Consider the following 26,487-nt stretch of genomic DNA (forward strand, 5'->3'; position numbering starts at 1 on the left):
GAACTGCAGGACCCTGAGAAGAGAGTGTCTCTCTCCAAAGCGAGCGGTAGCAGAGAAAATGTAGAACTAGGCATGAAAATGCCAGCAGGTCTTTAAAAACCCGGTGCGGATCCCAGAAAAGGCTGGGTAGGACAGGTCGGTGTCTGCCCGAGAGAGTGCACAGGAAGGAGAGGAATTCCACGGTAAAGAAGGCACAAAAGGGGAGGGTATGGAAAAATCACAGAATACGGAAAACCAGAGAACCTGATGGGCTGTGCTTGTCTCAAGCGTGGCTTCTTCAGGCTGCTCCTGCTGTCCCCAAAGGTCTGGACCCACCGCAGTCCCCTGTCTTCCAGCGTCATCCTCTCTTCTCCCAGCATGTGTAATCTCTCCCTTTCTAACTGATCCCTATCCCTCATTCTTATACCCTGGGTCATAGGAGGGTGAAGAGGAGTGCTGAAGCGAGGGATTTAGGGAATCACTGAGCCCGTGTGTTTAAAAGTGGAGATACTGGGAACTCCTTTTGTAAGCATGGCTGGCAGACGGGCAGGGGAGTTGCTTGACTCTGCTGCTGGCAGAGACCCTGCCTTTGGGTCCTTACCCATTGCCAAGAGATGGGGAATAACAGAAGGGCCCAGCTGGTATATGCAGAGGAGCGGAAGATGGACGGTGCAGCAAAGAAATGGGACAGAAAGGGAATAGGGTAAAGGTAGGGATCAGAGTGAATTCAAGGGAGCTTAACTCTTCCCTTGCAGAGGGATATGCAAGAGGCTCATGCTAAAAACTAGGAGTCTAAGATGATGCAGAGTGCACACCTTCCAGGTTACCACGTTTCTTCCAAATCCTCACAGACCAACAACAGAAAACCCCGTTGAAATGTCTGGCTGTGAGAAACGGAGAAACTAGATTCAAAACAGCTTATACTGCTTTAATTCCTTGTCCTTCTAAAGGTGGAAGAGAATACCTTTGGGCAGCCTGATCTAGTGCGATGTCTCTGCCGATGGCAGGGGGTTTGCAACTAGATGATCTTTAAGACCCCTTCCAACCCTAACTACTCTGTATTAGAGAGGAGAGAGTGGATAAAGAGGAGGTAAGGCAAAGACAGGAACAAAGGAGAGATGTTTATAAATCTACCTGAACTTTGAACCTGTGTAGTGGCCACAGATAGAAATTCCAACCTAAACAAATTTAGAAAGAAGCCTCCATCCAGAGAGGACGAAGAACTGAGCTCAAGTGCTCAGATCCACCTGCAGGTGAAAAACCATCACAGAAGAGCAGGGGCCACAGCTGGCCTGCCTTCCACACAAAGCCAACACTACATACAAGGGCTGTGCAAGTTCTTAACTCTGCTCCCAGAAGGAAAACCAGAGAAACTCTGCACAGCTGGTCATAGAACCATGGGATGGTTTGGGCTGGAAGGACCTCAAAGATCCAGTTCCAACCCCCTGCCATGCAGGACACCATGGACATCCTGAGATGGACACCTCCCACTGGATCAGGGGCTCCAAGCCTCATCCAGCCTGACCTTGAACCCCTCCAGGGATGGGGCATCCACCACTGCTCTGCGCTGGCACTGAACACCCTTCAGCTGGGATGATCATGCAGAAAAGCATTTCAGAGACAGGCACAGGACAAGGCTCTCCTGAAGAGCTCACAGCAGGCCACGCAGATTGCTGGCTGCAAAAGTGCAATACAGCCAAACCAGAAGATCATCAAATTCCCCTTTAACTCTGATAAACAATTGAATGTGGATCTGACACATTGCAAAGAACTGTGCCAGCCTAGAAAACAAACAGAGCCCAGTGGAGCAAGTCCTGCGCCGAGCCCAGGAACAGCACTCCAGAGTGGGAAGGTTAAAAAAAAAGGCTTATTTCCATCACTTGCAGTAAAGCCTCGACTCTGTTAATGCTGGAACAGTGCAGGCTGATTCATGGACACCCTGTTCTAACAAGCCCCTCACGCACGCACCAGCACTGGATTCCCCTCCACTGCCTCCCAGGCGCCAGCAGCCCCACCACGCTGCCAGGAAGCGGGCGTTACAGCAGCAACAAGGGCATCACAGTTAAATGCTCACTGCTGTCTAATTAAAACTTAAATGAGGTTCTACAGTTGCTCTGAGCATCCCGTTTCTTAGCAGCAGAGACTCTTTGCAGACACTGGGGGCACAGATGTTTACAGCTGGAGTCGGTGTGCGGGATCAGAGCGTGCTCCAACGAGACGCTGCAGCTGGATCACCATGGATAATGGAACAGCTGAGCCACAGCACACAGCATCAAGATCATCTCCAAAAGGAAGAACTGGATCCAAGGCACCACCGAGCTCTGGCAATTCCCAGCAGCCTCTCTTGACTGCGGATGCTCAGACCATAAATAATCACCACACATTTTTGCTGCCACTGATGTTTCATTACCCGAGGCATTCGCTCGCCGGTCTGACTGCAAGATAAGGCAGGGTGAGCTTCAGAGGGCTCAGGCACTTGGAGTGGAATCTTCTCACATCAAAGTCCCAGTAGGGATTCTAGTGAGACTTTAGAAACCAAGTGCAGGGTTTTCAACGTGCCATCCACCAACACGCATCAAAGCGGCAGTCATCTGCAGGCACCGATAGCATGGAAACAGAGCTGAACTAAACTGCTTCATCACCAGTATTTTAAGGAACTTTTATCTACAGGAGATGAGCACTTGGGAGGTTTACTTGGAGCAGAGAGTCTGGATAAAAAAAATCAGACTTTCCTCTTTGCTGTAGAAAATTGTGGAGACTAAATGAGGTCTTGAGGTCCTTTGAGCTTGTGCCACGCAGCTCAGAGTAAATACTCTGAGTTACAACACCACACAGCCCGCACACACAGAACCAAGGTCATCACGAGCTGTCAGCAGAGAGCTCTGCTCCCTGGTCTTTGCTGTTTCAGGACACAATTTCTTTTTCTTTTCCAGCAGCGGTCATTACTGAGTGAGGGTCACATGGCTTTCAGGACAGGGACCGTGCCACCAGCATCAGCCACACTGATGCACAGAAAACACGGCCATGCTACTCAGGCTTGCGCTCGGATAAGACCAGGGACTTGTAAATCATTTCCTCCTGCTGTCCGTCCCTTCCCACGAGCCACAAGCAGCCCATCATCACTGGATTCTCTGTGTGCATCCAACACCATGTCCTTCAGAGGCAGCAGCAGAGAGGCTTCTGATCCCCAGATGTCGGGGTCACGGCGCTGCCTGCGCTACATCCCAGCAGCAGCAAGGACAGCGCCTGCGCCCCAGCTGCAACAAAAAGCATCTGTTTTGTCATCCAACACGCAGTTAAGCACAGAGGAATCCAGGTGCTGCTCTTGCATTGCGAGCTTTGTCACTCTCTGCAACACAAGCTGCTATTCTGGGAGCTGGAGCCACCACACCTTTCCTGCTGGTCATCTCTGTTTTATAGAGGATAATTAAGACCAGCAAGGGCATAGAAAATCCAAAATTTCAGTGGTTGTCTCGCCTGCAATATGGAAACATCTTCAGATCCACATGCTTTGCCCATTTGTTTTTGCCAAGCCACAGCACAGAGAGCAGATAAGACATTCTGAGACTTAATTGTCTAAGGAGAAAAGCAGGATCCCAATTAGATGCATGTTCCTTGTCAAAGAAAACATGCACCAGCCCTACGCTGTACCGCTCTCTTCCCTTCAATCTTTGCTTTTCTTCTTCGTTCTCATTTTTTAAAGCAGCAGCCTCTCACCCCTCCTGAGCTCCGCAGGCAGCACACCTGCAGGTGCCCCAGCCCTGAGCGAAATGCTGATAATGTTTGTGCAAAGCAGCGAGTCTAAAAGGCAAAGCCTTGGACAGCTTCTCATACGGCTCTGCTCGGACAAAGCAGCTATCTGCTGCGAGCCAAGAGCTGGGCAGGAGCAGGGCTCCCGGCTGCCACACAGCTGAAAAATCAAACATTATCAACTGCCTGCCAGCCCCGAGTACCTCCGCTCACTATCAAGGCCACCTCCAGTTTTACCAACACACAGCAACTTGGAAAAGGCTGAGCTGAAACAGTATTTCATGGCTTGAATTGCTTCCAGTCCCCGAGGAACAAGTGTCAGGACTTTCAATAGCTGTAGTGTTAATAATAAAACGGGGACCTCTTCCAGTATCACAGCACAAACAGCAGTTATTTCTCTTTCAAAGCTTTGATTCCTAAACCCTTTCTTACATTCAGCTTGACATCAAAACACCCATCTCATTCACTCAGACTGCCACAGGAGAATTGTGTGCTGTTATTAGGAATAGCCCTGAGGTGAATTAAGAACAGCCTGTAATGATGTTCCACTACAACAACTTTATTTCTACCAAACCAAATAAATGAGCAATATTTTATCTGATGCGCCTTGGCTCAGCAGCGAGCAGCACCTGCTCCTCATATGATTTATGTTTGCTAAATAGCTGAAGCTGGGCTCTGAAGCCAGTCACAAAATCCAGTCAGGAGAGAGAAATTTGGGCTCTGGATAGTGGCAAGTTTGGGCATGAACCATTCTGTTTGCAATTTTCCCCCCTATAAACACATCACACATGCAAGAAGCTGTATAATAAAAGTCTATAAATATTGATGCTCAACAGCTGGCAGCAACACCACAAGGCACAAAGCAACACCACAAGGCACACGGGATGGTTGGGTGTTCAGAGGCACATGGAGTGCCTCCAGGAGTTGAGGATGGGACTGAAGGAGACAGACCTGGCTGTGGTTTTGGAAGTGGCAGCAGCTCCCAGCCCCGCGGTCACGCTGGGGTACAATCCTGTCACGTACCCAGCAAGCTGGATCACTGCCCTCGTGGCCCCAGCGTAAGCAGGAAGGTGTAAAATAAAGAAAAAGAGATCACATAGCACCAGGCCTTCAGCAAACAAGACTGTGGTGTCAGCAGCTAAAGCTGGGAGATTTGGCTTTGGGAGACCTGGCAGGAGGAAATGTATTTCCACGCTGGCAATTCGAGCACAGGATATTCTGCCAAAGGATGGCTCCAAAGCCAAGAAGTTAATTAGATTCAAAAGAGTTTTGGACATTGCACAGGCACCAGGGACGCAGGGAAGCATCACGGTGCCTGGGAACACATTTCAAGGTGATTACACTTCCACGAGCTCCAACTCCTGCTCCTAGTGACTCTGAGACCAGCACGGCGAGGGGAGGCAGATGGGCGTCTGTCCCCGTGCTGCACAGCACAAGTGCCTCCCTCCAACGGCTGACAGCAAGAGGCGACAATCCCAAATGGACAGAGAGGATCCGTCCTGGGTGTTTTAATTTGCAAAGGGAAAAGCCAACAAGGGCAGAGCAGAATCCTAACAAAGCAGCAAGCGCCCAGCATAGCAGCTCTGGGATTCCTGCCCTGGGATGGGAAAAATGCCTAAATATTTATAGCCCAAGGAATGCCAAGCACCTGGTTCCACACACTGGCTGAATATTTGCTTTGGGAGTGGAAATGCCACTCCTGAACTGCTGGGGACAAGGGAGCAAGGGGCTCGCCAGACTGCGCTGAAGAAACACAAGTGCCAAGGATCACCATCTGCAGAACCGCTGCGGAACAGAACCAGCCTGGGAGGAAAGCTCCAATCCATTCCTACATTGCCTGGTAGTTAGCATGAGAGCCCTGTCTCTGATGAAACACCAGGAAAGCCTTAAGGGAAAAATAGCTTAAACGTTCACAGAATGCTCACAAGGGCTTGTCCTGACTCCAGTTTGAGTCCCTCTGCACAGGTCCCTAAACCATAGAAACCTGGGCTGCCAGCGGGGCATGTTTCCCCACAATATTCCTGTGCAGGGCTATTAAAAAAGGAAAAGTTTTCTCTGATACTTTGCCCTTGACTAATATGCACTTAAATAAATAAATAACTGTCCAGTCTTGCACTGAAGAGCAGCACAACCACTGCAGATTGTTGACCAGGAGTGCAGGAGCCAAGTTACGAACTGCTTGGTAATTGAGTAAACAAGTGCAGTGTTTCAAAACAGACCCTCAGACCTGGCTTACCTGCCCTCCTACAGCAGCACACAGATTTCTGTTGATGAGATCAGAACAACCTATCCTATGCCAGTCACCAAAAAAGGAGAAAAAGAATCAAGATGAGGAGAGGGTGTATTTTAGCTGGAAAGGATTCATTCACTCCGTTTAAATTCAAATCAATTATCCAGGGAAAGATCAAACACTGCCAATGTGATTTAGGTGACTAAACACACATCATAAACAGTGCAGCATCCAAGGCATCACCCGTATCTGTAATTTTAGGAATGCTTCATGAGCGGGAAGAACCCCCTGTCCTGCAGGAGGCTGGGATCAGCGCTGAGCAAGAGCCGTAGAAGCGCAGGGCAGGGACTGACCAGGCTGAGCTGGAAGCCTGCCTTCCCACAGAGCCATGAAGCATCCTTGTGGATCGCTCCCGGAGCAGGGTCAGATCAGGAGAGCCCCTTGCTCTCATGGCAGTTATGGCACACAGTACATTTCTAGAACAGCAGATGAAAAACACTCAACTGATTTCACATCCAAAAAGCGAATCCTCTGTTCTGCTAAGTTTTCCTCCAGCAGAACTAATCTACTCTGCAATAGAGTTTAGCCTTGTACCAGTGCAAGAAGAGGGACAAAGAATTATGAAGCTATGAATCCCATTAGCATCAAAATGCGCCTACGGAGACAAGGGGATTTTAAGGAGATAAGATATGTTTTGAAAGAGTACTCGAAAGAGGAAGTATTTCTTTTACAAAGCACGCATTTTTCATAGACCTGGAATCCACAGCACATTATAAACCTGAATTTGTTGCCGTTGTTTTTCCTTTACAGCATTAATCACTAAAGGCTTGCTTAGGCAGGCAGGGAGAATCCATTTTCCATTGTATTAACTTCATACGATTTAAGAAGCCTTTCAAAAGCCACATAAACACAAGGAAACCCTTCAGAGCCGAGCGGGCCCTGCGCTAGCCTGGCTGCACGAGAACACAATCCACCGGAGCTGCTTTCTGCAGCCGCAGAGCCCTGCTGCTCCAGGGCAGAAAGGACCCCAATCACGGCAGCGCCAGGTACCCAACTGACTTAAAGCCCTTAGGAAATCAGCATTTCCAGAACGCTATTTCCAGCACTGCAGGGTGCGGTTCTGTTTAACCCCACGTCCTTGCACAAGTGGTGAATTCCCAGCGGATGCACCATGCAGGGAGGCACGGGAACCAGCATAGGCATCCTTTGAGCCACGGTCTGGCACAGGGCACCTTTTGGATGACAAGAGCAGCCCATTCATGAACCCAGCTAGCAGAAAGCATAACAGGCCAGCTACCGGTTAGGGGCAGGAGCTACATCCTCAGAGTATTGGGTTCTGCACAGCTTCTGCTGGACGCGGTGGTGCAAGAAAGTGTCGAGAAACACCACCCCACTCCGAGCTGTGGCAGAATGGGGAAGGAGGCTCACTCAGTGTCCCAGAGGGTCACTCATGCAGGAACTGTCTGTGTGTGCAGCCCTGGAACCCCAGGCTGGTGTATGCTGACTTTGGTGTATGCTGAATGAACAAAAATCTCAGCACCCTTGACCTGCCCAGTCTCCCCATTAAGGTTTGACTAGAAGCAGGATGGAGACAAAGCTAAGTCCCAGAAAGGCTCAGTGCAGACAGGTAGCAAATTTCTTCCGTATTTGCAAAAGCTGATGTGCATTTACAACACAGAAATGTTACTGCTGCCTTTACACCATTCTTAGTAACATTACCTGATTACAGCATGGAAGAACAGCTGGATTTGGTGTGCACGTTTGGAGATAAACTGAGGTCAGGTGTGTGCAGAAACACGCATCAGGGCTTTGGAATTCTGTGCAGTCCCCCAGGAAACCACATCCTCAGACAATGCACACACATCACTTTAGCATAAACAGAACCAAACCCACGGCTGGGGACAGGTGATCCCAAACACCCAGCCTGTCTTTTACAAATGACATGGGCAGAGCGTGCCATTGCTCCAGCAAGGAACAGACATGGGAACTGCTCCACAGGGCAGAGGGAACACAAAGCCCTCTTGGCTTCTGCAATGTGGATTTTGGCTAATGAGAAATTAGGGAATAAAACATCCCAGTGGACTTACAGTTGGTTTCCAGAACGAAAGCTCCCAAGGGGTCTTGAAGAAGGTTGATCTGTAAAATAAAAGAGGGTCAGAAGAACTTATTGCTCAAATCCTGCCCCATGTCACCCAGTAGGAAGCGGGGTTCTGCTGGAAAGGCTTTCAACATCATTGCCACGTTAGCAGGAGGCAGTGTGAAAGCTGTTTTGGCATCACATGGCATCGTCCAGGGCTTGTCCTCCATCCCACCCTCCAGCCTGTTCACCACCACCCTGTACACAGCCTCGGGCAGAAACTCCCCAGAGCCTTCAGCCTCACCACTGACACTCAGCTCATGCTCACCTCTGGAGGCATTTCAGTGGAGTAATTACGCATTTTGGGTGGCTTGGGCACAGACGATTTCCCCTTTCTCAAATGCAATTACAGCTGCACAGAAACAGAAAGAGATTTATAGAGGAAACACCAGCACAATCGATATATCAGGTCAGGTGGAAAACCAGGATTTTGAGCTGCTGCTGAACTATATGAAACCACCTAAATTAAGTTAATTATGTGTCAAAACAAGTCTGCTTGATATATAAGAGATGTTTGTTTTTAAAAGAAAAACCTGAGCCCAGCTAAAAAAAAAAAAAAACAGGCTGAGCTCCCAACCAAGACAGCTCCAAACAGCCGAAAGCTGCATTTACCATGAGACACAGGCCAGTTCTGCCAGTTTGCCAGCTCTTCTCAGATTTATCTTTATAGAACTGGGATGCCAGGTTATATTGATCCTTGCCCACAGCCCCACTCCAACTCGGATCAGAAAAATATTGAATAGTTTGGGTTGGAAGGGACTTTAAAGATCATCCAGTTCCACCCCCGGCCATGGGCAGGGACACCTCCCGCTGGATCACGGGCTCCAAGCCCCATCCGACCTGGTCTTCAACACCTCCAGGGACGGGGCAGCCACCACTGCTCTGGACAATCTATTCCAGTGCCACACCACACTCATAGTGAAGAAATTCCTCCTTATGTCCAGTCTAAATCTGCCCCCCTCCAGCTTATACCCATTCCCCCTTGTCCTAACACTCCATGCCTTTGTAAACAGTCCCTCTCCAGCTTTCTAGTCACCCTTTCAGGTTCTCGAAGGTTGATATAAGATCTCCCCGCAGCCTTCTCTTCTCAAGGCTGAACAACCCCAACTCTCTCAGCCCGTCCTCATACAGGAGGTGCTCCAACCTTTGGATCATCTCCGTGGCCTTTTCTGGACCTGCTCCAATAGCTCAACATAGGAAGGATATGGAGCTGTTGGAACAGGTCCAGAGGAGGGCTACAAGGATGATTCAAGGGCTGAAGCGCCTCCCATACAAGGACAGACAGAGTTGGGGTTGTTCAGCCTGGAGAAGAGAAGGGTCTGAGGAGATCTTATAGCGACCTTTCAGTACCTGAAAGGGCTACAGGAAAGCTGGAGAGGGGCTGTTCATGAAGGCTTGTGGGGATAGGATGAGGGGGAACAGGTATAAACTGGAGAGGGGCAGATTTAGGCTTGATATAAGGAAGAATTTCTTCCCCCTGAGAGTGGTGAGACGCTGGCCCAGGTTGCCCAGGGAAGCTGTGGCTGCCCCATCCCTGGAGGTGTTCGAGGCCAGCTTGGATGGGCCTTGGGCAGCCTGAGCCAGTGGGATGTCCCTGCCCATGGCAGGGGGGGTTGGAACTGGATGATCTTTAAGGTCCCTTCCAATCCAAACTATTCTAAGAATCTACGAGCTCCAGTTCGCCCCAGCGCTGAGGGCTCCAGAACTGCCCGCAGCCGAGCTCTCCCGCAGCCGAGCTCTTCACACACTCCCGGCCCCGGCGCGGTCCCGCAGCGCCCCCTGGCGGCGACCCCCGCGCTGCAGGCGCGCCCCCTCGCTCCGCCCGGGGGCCCCGGGGATAGAGGCCAGAGACCTGTCTGGAGGGCAGGGAAAAGCCTTTCCTGAGGGAGAGAGGCCACAGCGTCTGCGGAGAGCAGCCTGCAGATCACAGATAGTGAAATGGTTTGGAAGGGACCTCAAAGTCCATCCAGTTCCACCCTCTGCCATGGGCAGGGACACCTCCCACTGGCTCGGGGGCTCAGAGCCCCATCCAACGTGGCCTTGAATACCTCCAGGGATGGGGCAGCCACCACTGCTCTGGGCCTCCCCACCCTCACAGCAAAACATTTCTCCCCAAGATCTCATCTCAATCTCCCCTCTTGCAGCTAAAACTGTTCTCCTTGCCCTCTCCCTGCCCTCCCTGAGCAAGTGCCCCTCCCCAGCCTTCCTGGAGCCCCTTTCAGCACTGGAAGCTGCTCTAAGGTCTCCCCACAGCCTTCTCTTCTACAGGCTGAACAACCCCAGCCTGTCCTCATACAGGAGCTGCTCCAGCCCTCAGATCATCTCTGTGGCCTCGTCTGGACTCACTCCAACAAATCCCAGTCCTTCCAGTGCTGAGGCCTCCAGTACTGGACACAAGTGAGGTCTCAAGCATCATTTCCTTTACATTCATCCTTCCAGGTACAAGGGAAAGGTGGTAGGTTTTTTTCCAATAAGACCAGACCAAATTTACCAATTCATAATTTACAGCAGCCACAGAACACTCAATATTACCCTCACGACCAGCATGAAAACCAGAGACATTTGAGTCCAGATGCCAGCAATTGGGATTTTAAGCTCTTGGAAGCGGTAATTTAACACTCACATCTTTTGTTATTGCAGAATTGTTTGGACAAGCGAAACCACAGTTGCAGACCCCCATAATTTCCAGGCAGATATTATTCAGTCCACACTGCCAGAGAGCAGAGCCCAAAGAGGTGAAAGACAGAACAGCGACTGCTTAGGCTGGGGAAAACAGCGTGAACAATACAGCTATGGACAAAACCATTGTCAGATGCCCGACTTTAGAGCAGACCAGATACAGAAACACGTCTGGGCAGCCGCCAGCATGCTAAACAGCAGCTCTGGGGCTTTCTGCTGTACCCCACCAGCTTTCTGGAAAGCATGGAGTGCTGCCAGGCTAAAGGCATTATGAAAGTGAAGAAGGGGGATGGGAGAACACAGAGGCACAAGACGGGAGAAAGTGAGGAACAGGGGTGGAAGAGAGGAGCGAGGTGCATGTAAAGAAGAGGCAACCGAGGAGCATGAGCAAAAAGAGAAAGTGATGGGAAGAAGGGAATTTAAATGGTCCAAAACTTGTGTAATATTTGCAAGAAAAGGCAGAGAAATAGGAGTGAGAGAAGAACTGGGAAGCTGAGGGATGTGATTGACCAGGAAGATGGGCGATTTGTGCAAGTGAGCAAGGAGACCAGTGGCAGCTCAGCAGAGTCCCTCTGCCACAGATCCCCTGGTTGCTGCTCCAGCCCCGCTTCATCCTCCTGCACCCCAACTGCCAGTGCTGCCAAATCCAACGCTTCTCTGCTGGCAGAAGAATTCAATTTTTCCTTGGGCTGTAAAGCCCTGAGCCAACCCACTTCACGTGGTTCCTGAGCCAGGAAGGGGCATGCCTCCAGATCCTTTCCAGCCTAAGGGGATACCTCCAAAGGGTGACGCTTTTGACAGTTTTCCTATAGAAGCTGATCCTGTCACACCAAATCATCCTCCCGCTCTGCAGGAGCTGCCCTCACATGGCCTAAAGCAACTTTCAAAAGTTTCATTTGTTTACACGTTCAAAAAACAAATAATAAATGGTAAAAAACATGAGCCCCTTCCACATTTTCCACAATTCACAATTTCCCAGCACCTGCAAGTCTGGTACCAGCAAGTTCTGTCTGGAGCAAAGGGAACGCTAAACAGCAGCGGCAGCACTTGGTGTCCTTGTGCAATGGATAAGTGACAGAACTGAGGCAGCAACCAAACTTACCCGAGTGTGCCCGTGTCATTTTAATGGAAGCGAAGCAAGCATCATGGCTCTCTTATCAGCTGCTGAGCAGGAGGGAACAGGCCTGAGCTCAGGAATGAACTTTATCTGGTGGCACCGGTTCCCCAGGAATGCCTGCACAAGAGGGAAGATTGCACTTAATGAGATTGGGGTTCAAGCCTCAATGTGTTTTACTGCAAAGATCCTGCTTGGAGGGGAGGAGATGGGATAGAAGGGTCCATTCAGTCCAGTCCCCTGGTCCTTCTTCTCCAGGAACAAGAATCCAGTGGATCACAGGCAGTAAAACACAAGTGAGGGGCAGCAGAAAGCAGGTGGAAGTGGACACTGGAACATGGTCAGTGTGGAGCTCAGTCCCCACCGACTGAAAACAAAGGTTCCCACTCCCAGCGCTGAGCAGAATCGCCTCCAGGCACCAGGAGCAGATTTACACCCCAGGGAATGCAACTGGAGCTGGGACCTCATTCAGGAAAGGCACGGCCCCAAAACAGGTAGAAATTGTAAACATTTACCTACAGTTTCAGCAGCAGACCTTGTCTCCACCAAGCTGACAAAGCTCAGGCCCACGTGCAGTCCCGGATGAGCCTCAGCCTGCAGGGAACAAACGGGTTGTTTGCAGAATTTAAGCTGCTACCACCTCCCCTCTGAACTGCACTGCCACCAGGTGACAAAGAGCTGCCTCGCGCCTCTGCTCTTGGGTGGATTCCACCCAAAAAAAGCTGCAAATCACGTTTTTCATCCACGATATCCTCCAGAGAAACCAAAAACGTTCAAGAAAAACTCTACAAACAATCCTGGCTCAAAGCTCAGTACTGACAAAACAGGGAGAAACAGGAATCAAAGGTCCAGCTGCACCTTTCCAGAATGCAAGCCTTGATTCATCACTTTGTGCTCAGTCCAGAGCAGCTGACTTTGCAGGCAGTCATTGAGCTGAGACCAGATGCTCTTTGTTTCAGAGAATCATAGAACGTTTAGGTTGGAAAGGACCTCAAAGCCCATCCAATTTCACCCCCTGCCATGGGCAGGGACACCTCCCATTGGATCAGGTTGTTTAAAGCCCCACCCAACCCAGCCTTGAACACCTCTAGGGATGAGACATTAAATAAGAGCAGCCCGTGTCTACCTTGACATTTCCAATGAATGGAGGTAACCTGCCCAGACTGCACCTCACCCCCACATCGGTTGAAGATTAGCCAGCACAAATAATACTATCATGGTAGCTACTCACCCACACGTGTCACCTCTCAGGCCCGCAATATGAACCAGCCTTCACAATAAGGCAGTAAGAAGGAACATCTCCCATTCCTTTATTAGATCAGGAAACAGAGCTCCTCAGCTCTACATTTCCATCCAGGTATTTAATAAGGATCCGTGACTGGGATTTCCAAGGAGGTTCAGAAAGACCAGCGTTATCTGATAAAGAAGGAAACCAGTGCCACCAGGAGCTCTTGGTGTCCCACTTTTCAGCATGGTGTCAGTGTGAGATGGTCGTCACTTCTCATGATGCTTCTCACCCTCATAGCGACCTGGTTCCTCTGTTCCCACCTCCCTGCGCACCCACTGGTCACAGGGAGACGGCTCTACCTGTTTGCCCTTCGCTATCCTTAAACAGGGCTGCTGCGGAGCCTCAGTACCATCTAGACAGGGTCCGTCACAAACCTCTCTGCTTCCCGCTTTCTCCTAGAAAGCCTTTCTGCGAGAGAAAAGCCAAGATTAAATACAGCTCCATATTCAGGTCATGAAACGGAGCCACCTCCATTGTCCCCTCAGTTCAACCTCATCTGCTCTTCACTTCATCAAAATCAATCTGCAGATCTCTGATTCTGTCAAGATTCATATCCATGCTGTCCCATGAGATGTAACGGCTCCTGAACGCATAAGCTCACCCTTACGCATCCCCTGGGGAGAAAATCAGCAGCAGAGCACCATGAGAAGACTGACAGACAAGCATTGCACAAAATTGTATTTGAGAAGAAAATGTCTGCAAAACATCTCTCAGAAACAGAAATGACAGCAGTTGATGCTCACTACAGTTCTGACAAGAGAGTCAAATGTATTTTATATATGTATATACACACACACTACATCTTTATAGATATTTTAGTATTACATGTTTATTGTTGTAGTAAATATATTTTGATAAATATTTATGCATATAATTATTGATCAGTATGGTTTTTATATATATTATTTAATGGTCACAATTTAAACACCAGCCAGTTGTGCTGAAAGAGAGAAAAGAGTGATTTTTACAGAGTGGCTTTTGCCTCCTCAAAGCTGCAATTGCCTTATGGTTCTTTCAGGGCTTAGAAAGTCTCAAGATTTAGGTTTGACCTTGTTTCTTTTCTATTAAAGAGAAAACCACACACCTCCTGGGAAGATGCAGCCCATCTGTCCCAGTGACGAGGTGAGGCAGCAGCTCCTCGAGAGCACCATTCTCCACGCAGTCCAACCCCTCTCTGTAACAGGTACCACTAGGAAACCCCCTCAGGTTTCCCTTTTTATGGGGGCTTTGCCTGTGTCAGAACTCACTCCTTCCCACAGTGCTGCTACCAAACCACACGTCAGGGTGGGTGCAGGATTTGTGCACCCATTATTTCTCTTTACCCATATAACGTTGCACTTTTCCTTCCTGTCTTTAAGTGCTCCTTCACATCAGGTTCCATTCAGGTGTTCTGTTCCATTTCATTCTTACGCATTTATCTTGTTCCTTTGTAACTGCAGCTTTCTCCAATTTCTGCTTCCATACCTTTCATGTTCTCTGCTCACATTGGTTTCACACTCTGACTCCCTCTGCTTCCAGGCCCATTAACTACCCAAACGCAGCTCCTGGGAGGAACTGACAGTCACAGACAAAAATCTCATCCCAGGAGAACTCACTTACCAGCAGAGTTTATTCAGGCCTCCTTCCAGCAAAGCCACGGTTCCCGTTTTTGCTCCCTGTACTCTAAACATCAGCAGCCACTGCCTGCAGTCTCACATTCCAGCTAACCAGGAGGAGATCTGCAACAACTCTGTCTCTCCTTGCGCGCTTTGCTTTAGAAGATCTGTACATTCCTTCGCCGTCCTGCTAGTGAAGTGCAGATGCCCTGGCACACATTCCTTTATCCCTGCCCTGCAGTAAGAGCCCATACCTTAGCCCTGTATTAGCATCCCCTCTATTTCTTGCACTGCTCTAGGAGTCAGGAGGCAAGGTCCGCATGCCGCCACCAGGCTGGCTGGCACTCCATGGGAAAGCCCTCAGGTTCACACACACGCTTGCAAGAAATACCTTCCTCTTGTGAGAGGCAGAGTCTAGCCTCATCCTTGGAAGGGTGTTCTAAGACTCCCCTTCCAAAAGGATAGACGTTCCTCTGAGGACACCCAACTCGACAGACTACAGGATGGCTGAGTGCTCAAACAGCCACATTAGAGAACCACAGGATACAACAGCAAGGAAGGTTTTGCCTTTATTTGAAGGCCTTTAACAGTTACAGTAAGAATTGTCATTGCAAACCAGGAATTCTTAAAAAATTGAACAATAAAAGTGAAAAAAAAACATCCACAAGTCCACCTGCAAGTAAGACATGTTGGTACAGAAAGGAGATGTGAGCTTTCGCTTCTTCCATTCTGTTCGTTTTTCAAATATCTGATAAAACTAAGATACTAGGAAAGGTTGGATGCTATTGAAATTGTTCCCTCCAGTGAGCATTTAACAGCATATACTGTACCAGTGCGACAGAGGAGCCAGGTTATGTCTATAGGTTTGAGTTGGGCTTAGCATTGTCATTTCATTCCCCAAAAAGGGCATTAGAAAACAGATTGTGCCAGAATATTTACAACGCAGTCATAAACCAACTACATCAGCTTGTCCCCATTCTATTTATAACTCATCTTGGTAGCGAAGAGGTGATGGAAGCAACCAGAAATCTTAAGCAGCATTTGCCTCACAGGACTGCAGTTTCAGTGTAGTTTTATAACGCCTGCCCGCACACTCACCAGCCTCACAGGCGCACCAGCAGTATTCTTGACCCATCATTCCCTTATCACAAAAGGGTATTTGCTTCCTTTGCTGACAATGATCAAAATCAACCAAACACAACCCACCCAATGCCCTGAGGGCTTCAGTTTCACACACGCAATCCTGGGAAACTGAGACTGGAAGCGACCAGGTGCCAGTGCCCAACCGGACTGCAAAGGGCAGAGACCCTCAAAGTCAGCCACGTACTATTCTCATCTTTTGCTTTGAGTTGCTGGAATAATGATATATTTAGAGTAGAAAAAAATATGCTTCCAACCTCAAAGCAAGTCAGTAACAGTACAGAAGATTTTATGTGCATCAAACCCCCTGTTCTACACCTGCATTTCTGCAGTTCAACAGCAGCAGGCCCTGCCCACAATGCCTGCGCTGCAGGACAAGGCGTCCACAGCATCCGCTGCGAGCAGGAGGTGTTCTCCAGCAGGGAATACTTCCATTTCAAGGTTAGATACATCACAGGAGCAGTCTGTGCTCGCATCTGTTTAACCCCATCTACCAAACACACTTCAAGTGAAACACATCAGCTAAGTTTACAGTCAGTCTGCTCGGAGAGACCAGTGACAGAGGCAATTACCACCCTATTTCTAACTAATAGCCAGTAGTTTAGCAGTTCTAACACTTCAGATGCTCACATTCCTGTTATATAGCCCCGTTCTCACACCTTTTGGAGGGGGAAGTCAACACCACTCTCACATTCCATCCACTTGAGGTGAGAACCAAACCTGGAGCTGTGGATTCCCCAGCAGACGGAACCGCTACTCAAGTCAGCAATGGCTGTAACCACCACTACAGCATGAAAGCCAACATCCCAGGTCCTGCCAGCTTCATCGTGAGCGCTATCCCGGGATTTAGCTTCGCCTGAGCGTATCTGAAAGCACAAGAGACGCCAGCAGACAAGGACACTCTTGAAATACAGAACTTTATTTAGAAACTGCTTAAAATAGAAAAACCCTGTCAAGAAAAATCCAAGTAAAATATGGTTTCTCAGTAAAATGGAATTTTAGGGCAACAAAAGTCTAAAAGGCCACAAGAGAAATAGCACCACTGCAATTTTAAACAATGGCTGGATACTTGCATTTTTTGGCATTCACTGAATTTGGGTTTTTCTCTCAATTTCACAAAGATTCATGCACTACACAACAATTACCATAAAATGCTCTCCTACTCACATTTGAGGACAAGCTACCACCAGGAACAAATGAATACAAGCACAACAGGGCTGATCAGTCTCAGTAGTGTAGGGGGTCAGAAGTCTTGCAGGGTCTTGGCAAACAACAATAACGAGGGGCATGAGAGCAAAGGAGGACAGGTAAGGAAAGGACTTTAAATATTAATATTTAAGTTAGTCTCAGTACTGTATTTTCTGCAATACCATTAGCTCTGTTAGCCAGCATCTTTTAGTTTTTACCCCAGACAACTACGGAACTGGCAGGTATTAAATATGTCCTGGTTTGAAAGGGAAAAAAAAAAAAAGACAGAAAATTCTTCCTCCTCGTGCTCAGTTCACTTTCACTGTAAGACAGCTGCACAGTGCAAGCCCTGTTACAACGAATGGATTTGACCGGCATTCCTTGGGGCGGGAAAGAGAAAAGAACAAGCGGGAGACCAAAAAGTATAGCAACAAAACCAAGAAGCAGCAGAGGAAATAGAAAAAAAGAGCCAGGAAGGAAAACTGAAGAACATTGTAGGCAGCGGCCTGGATGCCCTTCGCGGTTCCGTTGGTTTGGTTTTGGATTGTTTTTTCTTACAGAAAACACAGTACATTTTGGTAAAGTCATCAGCCACAATGCCTCAGAAACAGGCTTTCGCGCTCTTCAAGGTAATTTATGTGTCTCAGCTGTGCATACTCCCTCTAATCTTGTGACAGGCAACATTAAGGCCTATTTCATCGAGAACTAATCACTTCGTAAGCAGCTTTACACAGGAATGGAGTTCTGTTTTAATAGCCCCTTTTGAGCACTTGCTGACAAAGCGAGTTTGCCACACAAGGCCTCTCCGACAGCGGTGAACAGTTGAACAAGTGTCTACCCCAATATGAAGCACATAAAATCTCCTGTCACATTACTTCAATTTGGCATATGGAAGCATATTTTAAATACTCTTAAGGCATTTTATTATAATTTCTGTGCTGCAATTTCACATTAACTCAATCTTTCCGTGATTCAGAGTCTTTACTCTCTCTACCACACACCACCTCAGATACAAAACGTCCCCCCACAAACCAGTGTTTTACCAGCAAATCATTCTGCAACAAGGTCCAAATGTTCAGCCTCTTGCTCCCTAAATAAACCACCTGGATGTGAACGCTGCTCCGCTACGGAGTGAGAGAGATCCCGACTCAAACCCACGGCACAAAGAGAAACTTCTGCAAAGTGCACTTTAAGAAGAGGTACTTTTTTGCTTATGAAAAGAAACCAGTGAGTCCTCTAAGAATAAAGTGGAGTATTTTACAGTTAAGCACATGATCTGGGGCAAAGAATTCTGATGTTGCTGCTCTGCTGGTACAGTATGTGGTCTGTTAATACTCTTCTTGTTCCTCCTGTGGGGCTCCTTCGTCAGGTATCACAAAGCCTTCCTGAAGGGGAATAAAACAAGTGCTTTAATGAAAATCTGATGTCAAACCAGATCCCGACTACTCTGTATGCTCTTTATTTTTTTCTCCTTTCACTTAGGCTAAATATCCTTAAGTGACCATTTACAGGGCCAAGATATATTACCAGGAGAGCCACTTTTCTCATCTTTGATCTGTTACATACCCTCCACAAAAGGCTAACCTTGCCTGCTGCCTGACTATACTTATGTTATCATATGTTCCTTTGTTGCAGGAAAAACCTAGGCCATAAACTTAAAAGAAAAAAAAACCCACAAGCAGAAATAGAGCAAGCCCTGGAAAGCAAACCAGCTTCCAATTACAAGGGAAGGAACTACATGACACAATTTATACCAGATTACTTACATCTGTGGCATAAAGAATTTCCACAATCCTCTGCAACACTGGGTCATTCTCCCCTTCATTCTCCTGGCAGATCAGTTCAATGTTCCTCAATTTGCCGAAGTAGAAGTCTCTCTCCTTCTCCAGATCCTCAACAGTAAGTTTCAATACGTTGATCTGCCAAAAGGCATCAATAGTAATTTATCCACCAGAGCCAGAATTCAGAGGTATCTACTCGAAAGGCAGGGGCTGCAGAGTTCAAGTGCGTTGCATAGTCACGCCCTTCTGAGAAGTAACCCACATCACGGGGAAGGGGACTGCGAGAGGAGGAAATGGCCTATTTCTTGAACTGTTATATTATCACCATAATAAACACTCGGTCCAACACTCAGTACCCACTTGGAAACTCTAATGCCTTATTACATGCAGTAGGCAAAACGCTGACTGCCTGCAGCTTTCCTCGCTAACACATTCTTTCACGACAGCTCTCGCGCTGCTGGCAGTTATAGTTGTATGACAGTCAGTGTTTGGGTGAAGCAGCAGCTGCTCATAGCTCCATTGGAATGCTGCGATAGCTGCCACACAGCTGTGGACATACTCGCGAGCATTGCTATGTGTGATATGGCACACTAGGTTTAAACGTCTGCGCTCTCATGTGCTGCATAAGGGGTTTCGCTCCGGTCAGCACAGCAAGACCATTATAAAGAAGGCTTCCAATTAAGCCATTTTGAATAAGCTGACTGGATTCAGACCGTTTTCTTCCATCTGCCTGACTCAGTCACTTTATGCTGTTAAAAACTTCATCTGCAAGCAGACCTATGGAGCGCAGGGCAGGAGAAGGGGCAATTCTGGCCTACACACCTGCTCAATCAATCCCGCTGACTCGTCATCTCCTCCAGCCTTTTTCGCCATCCCAGTACCAGCTTTGGGAGCTGCTGCAGTCCTCTGTGTGACAATGGGCCTCTGTGGGGCTGCAAGATTAATTAATTCATTAGTTAGTTCCTCCCAGAATATTTTTCTCCCTCCTATAAAGGCGCTATCCCCCTTCCAAACACGCTTAGGGCATGTCAGAGCTTGAAGATGTGTTCCTTCCTTCTGGACCCCATGTAACATCTCCATTTCTGGGGGTATACATTGGCATCAGTCCCTGCCCTTTTCTCTTTCAGAGAACTGTTCTTTCTGTAGTTTCCAGATAACTGGGTACTACAAGATGATTCAGAGCTTGAAGCCTAGCATCTCTGAAACAAGATGCAACACTAACATTTCACACCTTGATTTTAAATAAGACTCCCGTCTTATTTCCCCAGAATTTTTAATGATCTAGATAACCTTTAACTATTTTCTCTACCTGCACTGCTAGAAGTGAGCGATTTCTTGGGTTTGTTCACAACTGGAGCAACAAGGTTTGGTGCTACCGTCTCCTGGCCTTGTCGAGCAGCAACGGGGTCATACTCCTTCCCATCGTAGTTTGCATCAAAAAATTTTTTGAACCATTGAACAAATTCAAAGTTGTCCTGAAATTTTCCTTTCACTAGTTTGTCCACAGGAATTATCTGGAGGGGGAAGGAGAGAGAGGAAAAAAAACCAGTGAAACTCATATTAAGGGTAAAGAACCTCTCTTTTGTTATACAACGTTTTAGAATCACTGTGCTCAGAAGATATACAAATTTTGTCCAGTCTAAAGAAAATCCTCCTTGAATATAATTATGTCAAACAGTAAGAGTTTTGCTAATAATTGGAAATAAGAACAAGCCATGCTTCCACTGTAAGGGTCCAGGTAATTTTAACTAACTCTGCAGCAAGGTTTCTGCTACACCACATTTCACCACAAAGCTTCTTTCGGGCTCATCCATTGCCTTCCTGAATGCGAACTGCTGGCTGACTTCATGGACTGACACACAGCACTGCTACAAGATCTACAACATCACCATTTCAGCAGATCACAACTGCAGTTCCCTCAGAACAAGTTGCATAACTGAACATGATTCAAAAGATGCAGCAAATTGTGAAGCCTCGCCTGTAGGGCATGAGCAGAGTCTGTGACCCGGCAAGGGCCAGGAGCATTACCACTCCGTGATCATCTGCCCTTTGAAAGCTGCCTGGCTGCCCAGCCCCGGGTACACAGCACAAGCTTCTTCCCCCAGGCACACAGCTGATTACAAGTGCTGAAGCTGCCGGCCAACACAGAACAAGCCTTTTAAAGGCAGGGAAAAGCTTTAACACAGCAATGTTCTGCCCCACAGCAAGCATGTTGTCAGTAACTCTCACCTAGATAAACCACCCTTCCCTAAGCAGAACTGTGTTCCACCCGGAAAGGCTTTTTTGCAGACCTCAATTTTGCTATTGAGCATTGCAGATGCTTGTAAAGAGGTCTCTGAATCCCTTAGGACTATAGCTCCAGTAGGTTATGGGAACAGACGTGGTACAAAGACAGCTCAAACAGGAAGCTCAAGTAAACCTTATCTCATAGATATTTCATTATTAGCCTGCGCTACGTAAGCTGCACAGAATTAAATTGGAACAATTCCTCTCATCATTAAGAACTGGAAACCCAACCTCAGCTGCAGTAAGGCCGATTGTGTCTCAAATCAAGTGAGGATCCCAATGCAAACTAAAACCAAAAGATTTGAGAGTTACAAACCAAAAGCAAACACCATTCCCGGATTTATTCAGCTCTGACTTTAAAAGTACATTCCACCTACTTTGATGTTGAGAGCACAGAGAACCAGTTACAACCCAGCTTACTTTGTCAACTCCCATTCGTTTAAAACCCGCTTGTAGAACCTTGAAGTTTTGAATGTACTCGTGTTCCAATTTTGCTTGAAACTTCACTTTCTTGAGTGCTACGGAACCTGGGAAGAGCATGTCCATGAACTGACAGTATGCAGCACCTGCCGAGAGAAAGAGAACACAAGCCCTAGGATGAATCCAGCAGGCTCACTCGCCTACATAAGCTACTGCTCAGTCAGGTCAGCAAACCAATCTGACTCATTCCTCAGCTACACAACTCCCGTAAGGGCAACAAAAGGAAGGAAACTGGAACCTCTAGTCTCCTTTTTTGGAGCAACGTGGCCATAAATAAGCTTAAGTGAGCTGCAGAATCAAACTTTTGGTCTCATGATGCGAACTCATACAAACAAGAGCAATCTTGCCTCCATAACTCCAAAAGAAAAAATATCCAATGCGTAATGTGACTCCCCATGGATATCAGCACAGACCTGAGATGTTACAGGGGTCCAACAGGCATCCAGTCTCCTCTTATCAACACAGACAGAGCTGAGCTAGAACATTAATGATTCTAAAATTCACATTTAACCATTATTGAAACACCAAAACATTTACTCACTACAAACAGAACCTATACGCAACTTGAGACGCCCTCAAAGGTAAGAGGCCAAATTAGGCTGGATTATACTTAAATCAAGTCTCAGTCAAAGAAATTAAATAAGACAGTGTTTCTATCGATTTTAAGTCCTTCATGTCCTTCAATTCAGCTCATACTGTAGTAAGAGCAAAAGAGTGATTCAGTTCAGCTATAAAGAGTAGACTATCGCCTCCAAAAAAAAAAAAAAAAAGCTTTTGTGGAGTATACGCACCCAATAAAAAAGATATTTTAAACTATATCCTCGCTCTGCAACAATTTGCAACTGTGTGCTACTGGAAATACCTGCACAGCATTCTGAGCACCAGTCCCCTCACCAGTACTGATGGATTAAATGCACACAGAGAAGTGAGAACCTTAACCTAAACCATCCAACAGCGACATGACAAGCTTCTGTGCACTATGTAAAGGCCAAGCAGTTACTACATCACGGCATCTGCCCTGAACTGGTCTGTTCACCTCAACCCCAGGTAACAGTCAAGTTACTCTGCAGGTCTTTTGGGGCCCCCACACCCACCTGGCCCTAGAAGTTTGCTGCTCACTCAGTGGTGCAAATTAAAACCCCATCCTGTTGTTTGATCTCCACTGCCTTTCAGTTCACTTCCTGAAGCAGTCAATGCCCAACTCCTCCAGCAATCAGGGTTGTGCTAACGACTGGCAGTCTGAGCAATAAGCGTGATAAAGAGATCACAGCATAAGCCAAAGGTCATCTGTGCATTCACACAGCCTCAAACTGTTGCTGTCACTGCTGCCCTTGCCAAAGGCAGCAGAGCAAGCCTGGAAACTCCTGCTCCCACACACCTGTGACAGGCAGCGAAAGCTATTTCCCTACCTGCACAGGCACAAAACACTTTTGCAGACATAGGGAATGGACATTACTCAGCACACACCACATCAACAGCTCTCAGCCTTTTGCTGACAACAGGTTAGCTGAAATTCTGCAGAGCCAGGATTAATTATCCTCACTTCTCTGAGACAGAGCTCTCGCAGCAGTCAAGACTCAGACCAATTCTAACTAAAACTTCTCAGCCACATAAATCCATGCTGCACACGACAGGTTTATAACCTGCCTATCTGAAAGTGGACAATGCTTCATCATCTCCCTTACTTCTGTGTTTGCAGAGCCTTAGTTCCTTCACACTTAGTGTTTTTCTCCATCATCTCTCTAGACAAAATCCACCACAAATACCTGTCAGCTGTCTGCTGCAAGTCCCCTGCTTCTCAGTTGACTCTGTGAACATTTCTTCCATGGACTCAATCACAGTCTGTACAGAGCCCCAGACTAATTTTAAATTTATTTCTCCTTTTATTCCACATCCAATCTCCACACCTCTCACTCTGTGAGCAACATCTCAAACTCACTGTACGAGCTGTGCTTCCACTTTTCACCCAGTCCCTTTCCCCTGCCTGTTATCCAAATCGCCATCTTTTACTTAGCCTGCATTTTTTTAGCTGTGGTTTTTTTTCAGCTCTTATTCCACAGGCTTATCTTTTATTCGTTTCCAGAAGCCTCCTCCCACATGCACACACTCCTCCCTTGACTCCCTTTCAGTACCACTTCCCCTTTTCTGCCTACAGCTCCATCAGAGATTCAGCTTCGCTGACACCCGCTTCGGCCAAAGCCAGCTGAGTGACGCAGACCAACATACTCCTTTGCCATGAGGAGCTAGAAAGCCCTGAAGGTGATCCCAAGCATCAGCAGCACACCTTCCCCACAGCACACCTTCCCACAGTGCTCCTTCTGCCCAGCCACCCTAACTCCCAGGAGCTCTCGCCCATAAGAAAGCACATTTATTTATGGCAGTTACTACACTTGGAAGACTTATTCTGCCCAACGAGCCCAAATGCTTAATTCCTCACTGGAAACCACCCTGTCCTACGAATCTTTTTTTTCACATGAACCTCCATTCCTTCTTATTGCATCTGCGCTGCAGTGAGTCAGAAGAATGCACTTTTTCATTATGCTTACGTTATTAAAAACCACTTCAATAAAACTCTGTGACCAGGTTATAACACTGACTGTGACTCTGTTCACATCAGGCGCTAAGCCAAGAGCAGAAGGCCTGCATGGCCGGCTCACAGGGTGCAGAGCGAGGTGCCCACCCAACCCGGAGCCGCCCTGCACCCCGTACCTGAGCACAGCTGCTCGATCTTGGTCAGTGTCAGCTGCAGGGACTCATTGATCCACGCCAACATGTCATGTCGACTCAAGTTATCGCTGGTCACCGAAGTCGAATACACATTCACTGCCATTTTCTGAAAGACAGAACCAAAGGTGTCAGCACCACACGTGCTCAGGCTCTAAACTTCCACCACTCCGACCAGAAGCACTCGTGAGGCTGTGGAGGAGATGCTTCCTTTGGAGCCCTTATGTCCAACAGCCGAGCATGACGCGGTGCCCGGGCACACAATGATGGACCGGGAACTCAATGAAGCCATCGCTCCCTACAGCCGCGAGGACTCCGTTTTCCCCACAGCCATGAAGCTCTCGGCTCAGCGCTTCCTGAAGAGCAATTCCCAGCACGGCGTTCCCGGGGCAGGGAACCACGTTGATGAGCTCATTCCGCTCATCCCTGCCGCCCGGGAGCGCTCCCCACGAGGCGCCGGTGCCTCTTCTCACGGGAGCCGCCGCCCTTCGCTGCGCCCTGTAACGGGAGCCGCTGCTCCCTCCGCTATCCGGTGCCTCTCTTCCCGGGAGCCGCCGCTCCCGCCGGGCCCCACTGCCTCCACTCCCCGGTACCGTCGCTCCCCAGTGCCGCCGCCTCTCAGTGCTCCCTCTCCCGGCGCCGCCGGTTCCGCCGTGCCCGCGCCTCCCTCCGCCCGCGGGCCACGCCGCTCCCCGCGCCGCCGGAGGGGCGCGGCCCGGCCCTGCAGGCCTCACGCCGCTGCCCCGGCCCGCCGCCAGCCCCGCCCGCCCGGGTCGCTGCCGAAGCCCAGAGCCCGAAGCCCGAGCCCCGGCCCCGCAGTCTCGCCCGCTCCCGGCCCAGCCCCGGCCCCGCTCGTTACCGGCCCCTCCGCGTTCAAAGCGGCCCCGCCCGCCTGCCCGGCACCGCGTCACGCGCAAGCTACGCGCTGACGTCACGCGCACGTGACCTGCCCGGTCAAGGCTGAGAGCGCAGCGCGGGGGAAAGGGCGGGGGGAGAGAGGGCGCGTCTCTAGGGGCGGGGCCATCCGCCTCCCTCTCCTATCATTGGCGGAGAGTATGACCCCGCCCACAGACTGGACTGCCATTGGTGAAGGCTCTGGCCCCGCCCACAAGCGGGGGCTGCCATTGGCGGATCCCCTGGCCCTGCCCACATACACTCGCCTGCCATTGGCGGAGACCTCGGCCCCGCCCACCCCATTGGCTCCACGTGCTGCTGTGGCCACGAGGGCTGAGGTGGCGGCCGCAGTTGCAGCCCGAGTCCCGGTTCCAGCCCCATGCATAGAATCGCAGAATGTCCCGAGTTGGAAGGACCCCCCCAGGCTCATCGAGCCCAGCTGCTGTCCCCGCACACCCCCAACATTCACCCAGTGGGTCGGTGGGCGTTGGCCAAACGCCTCTGGACTTGGTGCCATGACTGCTTCGCTGGGAGCTGTTCCAGGGCTCCACCACTCTCTGGGAGAGGAGCCTTTTAATGTCCAACCTAACCCTCCCCTGGCCTGTTCCTGCCATTCCTTCTGGTCCAGAGAGAAGAGCTCAGCGCCTGCTCCTCCTCCTCCCCGTGTGATGAAGCTGCAGAGCCCGATGAAGTCTCTCCTCAGCGGCCTCCTCTCCAGGCTGAACAGATCCAGTGGCTTCAGCTGCTCTTCACGTGCTTTCCCTCTACACCCTTCCCTTGGTGCCCTCCTCTGGATGCTCTCCAGCAGCTTTAGATCCTTTTTCTCCTGTGGCACCCAAACCCGCAGCCAGCACTGTAGGTGGGACCAGTGCAGAGCAGAGTGGGATAATCCCCTCCCTCCACCGCTGGTGATGCCATGCTGGATGCGCTACAGGGCATTGGTCCCTCGTGGCTACCAGAGCTCACAGTCAACTTGCCATTATCCAGAACCCCCAGATCGCTTTCTGCAGGGCTGGTCCCCAGTCTGTCCGTCCACTCTGGGTTGCCGTGTTCCAGGTGCAAAATCCAGCCCTGCCCCATGTTAAATTCCATGTGGCTGGAGATTTCCCAGCTCTCTCATTTGGCTGCCAGGGCTGCCTTAGAGCCCACCACAGCCCAGCCCCGTTGCCTCCGGCTTCCCCAGTCCCGCAGCACTGGGCCGATCACCTCAGCACTCAGCACA

At 49.1% G+C, this 26,487-nt stretch overlaps 2 protein-coding genes across 10 annotated transcripts in view; both read right to left on the bottom strand.

Moving 5' to 3' along the window:
- Positions 1-13,336, bottom strand: part of LOC104060863 (BPI fold-containing family B member 4) — a 30,985-nt gene extending 17,649 nt beyond the window's left edge. For 5 of the 9 annotated variants that reach the window (XR_008452670.1, XM_054081926.1, XM_054081925.1 and 2 more), the window contains exons 1-5: positions 13,121-13,336; positions 12,405-12,483; positions 11,878-12,009; positions 8,365-8,448; positions 8,047-8,095 (exon numbers count right to left, since the gene is read on the bottom strand). The gene's annotated coding sequence lies outside the window, so the exon portion shown is untranslated. Of the gene's footprint in view, positions 1-8,046; positions 8,096-8,364; positions 8,449-11,877; positions 12,010-12,404; positions 12,535-13,120 lie in introns of those variants that run through there. The other 4 variants (XM_054081924.1, XM_054081932.1, XM_054081928.1 and 1 more) reach the window with 4 other exon arrangements.
- A 1,992-nt stretch (positions 13,337-15,328) lies between these two features.
- MAPRE1 (microtubule associated protein RP/EB family member 1) lies at positions 15,329-25,360 on the bottom strand. The gene is made up of 7 exons (XM_054081703.1): positions 25,231-25,360; positions 24,357-24,480; positions 21,588-21,733; positions 20,191-20,395; positions 19,704-19,813; positions 18,867-19,019; positions 15,329-18,485 (listed from the first exon to the last, which is right to left on the bottom strand). Exons 2-7 carry the CDS (start codon positions 24,475-24,477, stop codon positions 18,429-18,431), a joined length of 792 nt encoding a protein of 263 aa, XP_053937678.1. The 5' UTR covers positions 24,478-24,480; positions 25,231-25,360; the 3' UTR covers positions 15,329-18,428.
- Between the last annotated feature and the right edge of the window lie 1,127 nt (positions 25,361-26,487).

Source organism: Cuculus canorus, chromosome 16, assembly GCF_017976375.1.
Source record: "Cuculus canorus isolate bCucCan1 chromosome 16, bCucCan1.pri, whole genome shotgun sequence".
Classification (NCBI taxonomy): domain Eukaryota; kingdom Metazoa; phylum Chordata; class Aves; order Cuculiformes; family Cuculidae; genus Cuculus; species Cuculus canorus.